The 7,640-nt window shown below is 38.9% G+C and overlaps 1 protein-coding gene across 2 annotated transcripts; it reads left to right on the top strand.

Moving 5' to 3' along the window:
- The first annotated feature begins 773 nt into the window (after positions 1-773).
- TMEM18 (transmembrane protein 18) lies at positions 774-6,495 on the top strand. Of its 2 annotated transcripts, XM_082305977.1 has the most exons (6): positions 774-834; positions 1,108-1,228; positions 3,559-3,613; positions 4,688-4,781; positions 4,875-4,966; positions 5,046-6,495. In XM_082305977.1, exons 1-5 carry the CDS (start codon positions 787-789, stop codon positions 4,962-4,964), a joined length of 408 nt encoding a protein of 135 aa, XP_082162103.1. In that variant the 5' UTR covers positions 774-786; the 3' UTR covers positions 4,965-4,966; positions 5,046-6,495. The 2 variants fall into 2 exon arrangements, with proteins under 2 accessions (XP_082162103.1, XP_082162102.1); XM_082305976.1 differs by having other exon boundaries at positions 4,875-6,495.
- The last annotated feature ends 1,145 nt before the right edge of the window (positions 6,496-7,640 follow it).

The following is a 7,640-nucleotide window of genomic DNA, read 5'->3' as shown; positions in this document are numbered from 1 at the left end:
GGAGTTATAAATGAGAAGTTTAACCTTTCAAATGTCTAAATCACTTTCCTTTTTTTTTTTTTTCATTTGCAAAAAAAGTAGTATTTTTCACTTGACTTAAGTTCCTGCCTGGAGTGCTCAGCTGGGTTTTTTGTTAGAAATTTCTGGCTGATCTTAAAACTCCCTTTTCCTGCACTTCCATCCCTAAAGCAGCTGACACTAGACACTGGGTGTTGCCAATAGAAGACCAAAAAGCCAACACCAATGCTGGGCCACCGATCCAGAGTGCCCTGAACGCCTTAACACCAGCCGGACTCCACTGAGAAGATCATGACAAAAAATACTCCAGCAGTAGCTTCCTACCTTCAGTATCAAATGCTAAAAACATAAGTAGAGCTTCTTGCCCCTTTTTCTGAAAAGGCAAGGTTATTTTTGAGGAATGCAATTTCAGTCGTAGAAGGAGGAAAGATGTTTCTGACTTGGTGCTGCCCTCAGGAGAGGCAGCCGCTGGGGTGTGGAGAGCCGCCTTTGCTCTTCCTCCCAAATATGGGTCCAGTCACCATCTTTTTCACCGCTGAGGGGATGAGGGCCGTACTGGAAGCACCACCCGTGCGAGATAAACGGCGGGCTTCCCCTGCATTGCCCCAGAGGGAGAGACGAAGCCCTCCCTGCTCCCCAGCCCCGTCAGGCTACCACCGCGGGGCAGAGAACCAGCGGCCGCCGAAGTCTCGCGAGAAGCCGCCCAACGGCCGCCGCGGCGGCCGTTGGGCGGCTTCTCGCGAGACTTCGGCGCTTGCTGCCGCCGCCATGGAGCAGCCGCTGAGGAGCCCGCCGGGGTTATCCGCCGTGCTGGCGGTGAGGAGGGTGCCGGAGCCGGGCTGCCCGCCCGCCGGGGGAGAGGGGAGGAGGCACCGGCCGCCGTGTGGGCCCGCGCCCCTCCGGGGCCGGGAGGGAAGGCCGCGCGGGGCTGTTCGCCCCTTCCCCACCCTGGCACGGGGCGGGCTGGTGAGCGCGGTCCGTGACTGAAATCGGCTGTCGCTTCGGGGCGGGAGGAGGAAAGCTGCTCGCTCTAGCTGCCTGGTGACACTCCTCCTGCCATAGCCTAATCTCCTTTTATTTTGTCCGTAGAAGACGGACTGGTCCGAGCCCTGGCTGGTGGGACTGGCGGTTTTCCACGTCCTCTGCTTCCTCCTAACGTGCATCTCTTTCCAGCACTACCGGCTGCAAATAGGGCACTTCCTCTGCATGGGTGAGTCGTGTGTTCATGCTTGCGTGAACGGGCATTCGGGTGATAAAGGGCATGTGCATTGTTTAAGCTGCTAGTACTGTCACGTAGCTTCTTTTGGTTTCTTAATGATAACCGTTTTCTTCACGTACTTGCACAGCACACGTGTTTATGCTTTGCAGCAGATAAAGTGCGTGCAAATTAGTATTTCTCTTGTAGTAACGCATGTGTCTACACCTGATAAACTGTTATAGAAGCTGCTATGACCTATAAATATGTATTTATTTAGTTTCCAAGATTGTGTGAATGCTACTTCATAAAACTCTGTCCTTAGTGAGGATCTGGGATCAGTAAGGTTTCTCTACATGGTAAATGCTGTGTGTATCACAGCTTCCCAGGAAATTGTTGCTGTGCTGGAGAAGCAGAAAAGAAATTGGCTGAGAGCCAGCAGTTGCGTTCTGCTCCGCCTGATTCTAATGCTGTAGCTCAGTGAATGTGGTCAGCTTTCAACTGGATACGTTTCTGGAGCAGGTTCACCATATGCCCTGCTGACAGCTGTGATAATGGCATGAGGAAGAGCAAGACTGGTTCAGTACATTGCAGTAGCAGCTTGTGTTATCTCAGGGTTTATCAGACTTCAGCTTGAGAATCCACAGTGGCCTTGCCTAGCCAAAGCTGTGTCTTTATAGCTGACTGGATGAAGATCTAGTAGCTTTGCAAAGGGTATTTAGTTTAATTAAGATGGCATGGGTTTGAGTTAGATCCATGTATTATGAGCAGTAGCTTGGTTCTAGCCATGGGTTGGATTTTCTGGTGAGTTGGATTTTTTTACACAGTACCTCAGTTCTGTCATGATTGCAGGAAGAATGAGCAATCGAAAGAAATTTGCAGGCAGAAAGCCACTTGGAAGACTACGTTGACTTTTTAAAATACCATTTAGTGAACTAGTCAAGTTGGGAGAGGAAGCATAGCTTCCTCAAAACTGCAAATAACTCAGCTCAAGCTAAGGTTTCAATAACATTAAGTACCCCCACAAAGGAATCTAGAAACCTTAGTAATTTCTATACATCCATTTGTAACTGCAGAGTTCACAATGATGTACAGAGGGCAAAATAACAATGCCCTGTTTACGACATGTTGGGCCTGAAAGTTCCCTATAAGAACACAGGCTTTTCTGTCTTTAGACATTCAGAACTTCCAATGACATGCTGTTTACTTTAGACTCTTATTTCTCTAAAGTATTCCTGGTGTTACTAACACCGGTTTGAATGCCCAAGGTCTAAGTGCAGTGGAAAATGCAATGAAACTGATCATTGCTGGCTTTTTAACAGAGGTATGATGTAAAACTTGCTGTTAACAAGAAGAGTGCATAAAAATATCCATATTGCATCCAAGTCTTGTTTTTACCTGAAAAACTGAACCACTACTGGTATGTCTGCAATATAAATAATTTTGTATTGTAGATAGTCAGAAGTAACTGAGGAAATTAGGAAATTATCACACTGGTTTTCCTTGGCAGCTAAGCAGCTATAGGTATGTTTATACTGTGCAGTACCAAGCAGAGAGAATCCAGATGATGGCAAAACAAGATAGCACTCCTTCATATCACCAAACTAGTTATTTAATTGCTTGTGCAGGTCATCTTTAGCCACTGAATCTGGTTTTTTTGCATTGTTTCTTGTGGAAAATGATACAAGGACAAACTTAAAATTTAGTAGTTGTATTGCTTTTCTGTTAAACATGTGATTGCACTGAATTTTCTTACTGCCTTGATGGCTTCATATTGCAAGTAATTGTTGAGTAAGAATATGCTAGTTTTCACCTGACTGTAGCAGACTACTCTGCTATACACCTATTCAAACAAAGTTTGTATTTTACCAAAATGCTTATATATATATAGTACCCTAACTTCAGATAGTAATGTTAGCTATAGCAGCATGACACCATAACATCTAAAATGGTAACTTAATTCCATACCAGTTCTGGGGAGTGCTGGCATTTCTTTTTACACACAAAACTTAGAAGTAGTCACTGATTTTTTTTTTTTTTTTTTTTTTTTTTAGTTCATTTGTATGCTGAGCTCTTTCTGTAAGCTCAGATAAGTAGGATTTTGTGTTTGTTTGTTTGTTTGTAATATAGTGGGTACGTTTTGTGATCACTTTATACTTCTTAGTAACCTAATGGGACATTTAAGTCAGAATTGGGTTTGTGCAATTAAATATTAAATGTGTAATTTGATCTTCTGAGGATCAAGGAATTCTAATGTCTGGCATGTATACATCTTCAGTATACATGGCAGAACTGATGGCAGTTTAAAGAAATACTAAATCTGATATTTTTCTTTTGTTGTACAGTGGGCTTGGTGTACTGTGCTGAATATATAAATGAATTAGCAGCCATGAATTGGAGGTAAATGCTTACACTTTCATTTTCACATTTAAATTAATGTTCTTCTAAAAATATTCTTTTTTCCATATCATTCCCAGAAAGCATTAATTTAAAGAGAGTCACTCATGCCTCATCAGTAGAATGTGATGGCAGAGGGTCTTCTGCATTGATTGATATAAAACTTTTGAACGAAACCCTACAGTACAACATAGTTATCACTTAGCTTATAAGAAAAGGTAATTTTTAATAGCTAGCGTGTATTTATTGTACTGCTTAAAATCTGTGTTTAGATGAATGGTTGTAAACTAACTAGTCAGAGAACTATGAAAAGCAGAGTGGGATGGTTAAGGGGAAGAGGATGTGAGCTTTGATGGTTTTTTTGTTTTGTCTTGTTGGGTTTTCTTTGGTAGTTATTCATGTTTAATAAGCTGAATTTAAGCACCACTTCTCAAAAATATCACTGCAATTTTATTGACTTACTTATATGCATTAAAATATTAAAATCTGCTTGTTTTTCTAAGCCTCTGTACCCAAATTAAACTGATGGCTTATTTTCATAAGCACTGAACTAACCTTTCCCTGATGTAACTGGAAATTATGTGTTTAACGTTACTTTATGCAGCCATCTAATTGTAAGTCTTTATGTTCCACTTCAGGCATACATTACCTACATTACAGCTTTGCTACAGTTATTATTTCTGTTATCTTTTCACATATGAGTATCCAAAATACCTAAGAAAGTAATTTAAGACATTTCAGGATAAGCATGATTTCTGATGAACAGATATATATATTAATGTAGTCACATTAGTAAGTTACTTAATCTATGGTTGTTTCATTTAGGTTTTACACAGTAAAACCTTAAAGAAGAGAAAGACTGGTATTGTAATAAATATTCATAATTGATGAGATAGATTGTCTCTTTGTTCTGACTTAATACAGTAGAATGCTGGCCTATGCCTGGGGATCCCAAGAAGTAGGATAATCTGTACAATGTCCATGTTGAATAGTTACTGTGAAAGTATAATGTTATGTGAACTACACTGAATAAAGCTTCCTCTTTTATTTTTCTTTTTTTTTTTTTATTTCTTTCAGGCTGTTTTCTAAGTACCAATACTTTGATTCAAGAGGAATGTTTATTTCATTAGTATTTTCAGCACCATTGCTGGTGAATACTATTATAATTGTGGTACGTATGTATTCATTTACATGGATGCTTTCATTAAATTGATAAGTAAATGTATGTGGATTAGGTAAATTTAATAATTTACTTACTTTTTAGGTCACCTGGGTTTACAGAACTTTGAATGTAATGACTGAACTGAAGACACTACAGCAGAGAATGAAAGCAGAAAAGGAGAAAAAGAAGTGAAAGTGCCTAACACTATATTTTTTTTTTTTAAATTGTAATAATACCTGTCCAGGTAATCAGTCCTTCTGTATGTTTATCCAGAAACAGCAATGGTTTTGTGTCTGATGTCAAGAGGACTTCGCAACGTGAAAGCAGGTGTCTAACAATACATTTGAATTGGCCGTGAAATTGAGAAACCCCGTCTTAACAAGTCTTTCAGCCCTTCAATGTAAGATAGTTTTCACCATGACCAAGGCTTTTAGTATTGGTGAGACACAATCTTCCAGTCAGTTTCCAGTTGCACATGTATTTTTTAACTATGTCTTAACTGTGTGTTTATTAAGTATCCAGTCTTCTTCTGCTTAAGTCAATTGGAGATGTGAATTCCAGTAAATGAGGGATTGTATGCAGAATACCTCAGGAATCCATGCTTCTGTGAAGCGTTAAACTTTATAAATCAAGTTTCGTACTTCTATGTGTATTGTGTGCCAGTAGCATTTTATAAATAAAATTATCCATTGAATCTTAAATGGAGTTAATTTGAATTAATTTTTAATAAGATTTTTTTCTTTCTTTTTTTTTCATAAAAATTACCAGTTTGGTAAAATCATGTATTTCATTTGTGTAATTCAAAATGATCTCTGCATTTTGTTCAATTTCCATTTCATGATTTTAATGCCACTAGATAAATATCTTTTCTTAAAACTGGTTGTAATTTTGACAGTATTTTTTTGCTTATTTGTAGAACAGAAAGGAAGGTGAGAAACTTTAGAATGTTCTATGGAATTTTGTTCTTATTTTTTAGATTACTTTTTTTTCATGCTTTACTTTTTTTTTAATAAATAACTGAAAATAAAAAATTGACTCTGGTAAAAATGAAGAAGACTTTAGTTTTGCTCAGAGTAACCTGTTTTTATTGGATTAAGGAAATTTGTGGGGGGAAATGAACACAATGGAAAACTGTCTTTAAGCTTGCATGTGTTTGTGAAATTAATTATAAGTACTTGAATAGTCTTCACAACAGCAGAAGTAGGGACCTGAGGGAGGTAAGCAGATGAATATGTATACACAGTTTGCGAGTCTCCTAGTTAGGGAGAGGGTGAAACTGTTTCTGGAGGGCTTCACAGCCTTGTGGAAGGGCAGTGCAGTGTTAGTCTGGGATCCATTTCTTTACCTTTCCCATGGATTAACTTAGCATAGCTGTCCTCATTCATTGCTCTGTTGAGAATTACAGACACCTAGGCTACTTTGTATTAGCAAACTAAATAGATGCAGGCTTGCTATGTTGTCCCATAATTGTCCATTCAGTTGCGACTCTCGATGCAATGTTGGCTAGTGTCAACTGTCACTTCTCCATGAAAACATCTCTAGTGATCTGGGAGGTAGCATGTGCCTTTTGGGAACAGTCCCTGTTCTGAAGGAGTGAATAGAATGTATCCAAATGGCTGCAAGGTAGGCTGCAGCACCTTGTCTTCAGGACCAAGGATCAGGCCTGTTTGGTTTTATATAGGTAGATGTAGTCCTCCCAGGCTGGTTTAGAAAAGTTCAGCTTTGCTCTTATGATTTGATAGGGAAAGGTATGCTATTTTTCATACATGGCCCTAAGCATGACCACACAAATGTTGTGCTCCTGACTTTCCTCTTGTGAACTGTTCTGCAACAATATCAATGCACAATTGTTTTTGTATCACACGCTTAAAGCTGTAGTACCTCACCATCCTGAGATACCACCTGTTATCAATAGCTTTTGGCTTCACAGCATGTATGAATTTGATTCACAATAAATGAGGTGGTTCAGAGCAGCTAAGCAGCAAGTCTCTCAGAATGGAGAACAATGTACCTTATTTAGTACCTCCAAGGCAAACTTTCTCCAAATAGTTCAGTATTTTGTCTTCTTTCTTGTGTGTGAGGTTGGCAATAAATGAAAATTCCCTCTTCTGTACGTGTGTGAAACTGATGAGATACAGCAATTAGAACTGTCCTTTCTAGCCTAACATAGACAAGATAACTGAAATTACTTTTTCTGTATTGCCCAATTTTGTGTCATTCTTCTTGGCACAAGATTTATTAGAGACATTCTCTCTACCTTTGGGAATCCCAAGTAAAATAAAAAAATGTCGTGCTTGCTTAAATTCTCTTTCCTCTTCCTCTCAGTGTAGTTGACCTTTCAGGCAGTATTTCATTTTGTATTGCATTACCAGAGTAATTTTTGCCCTTTAATGTAAGATCCCAGGGCATTACAGCCCTTTAACAAAGTTGAAGAACAAAGAACCCTAGAGTGTGAGTGGTGGGCACTCTTTTTTTAATTAGCAAGTAAAAATCCATTTGAGCTGTGTGTTATCTGTTGATTTCTGATACCACTGACATAATCTGATAGCTAGTAGGCGGATAATACTTGGTTTAGAAAGTATCAGCATGATGAGGGTTTTTTTGTCTTCTAAAAGTATTGCTGAATGAAAGTATAAACAGCTGCAAATTCCCAAATTTTTTTGGTTTGTTTTTTTTTTTTTTTTTGAAGGACAAACATCTCAGAATGTATACTTCAAAAGTGTAAGCTTGGTGTTTTTAAACTATCCCTGACTACTGAAACTATAATAAGTAAATGTAACAGTTCTAGAAGATAAATTTTCACAAACACAAAAATGTGGTTTCCATATATGTTTGCCAGAAAAATATTCCCATTTTCTACATTTCAGA

This window comes from Platalea leucorodia (assembly GCF_965183815.1).
Source record: "Platalea leucorodia genome assembly, chromosome: 3".
Taxonomy (NCBI): domain Eukaryota; kingdom Metazoa; phylum Chordata; class Aves; order Pelecaniformes; family Threskiornithidae; genus Platalea; species Platalea leucorodia.
This window is presented reverse-complemented; position numbering and strand designations above follow the sequence as displayed.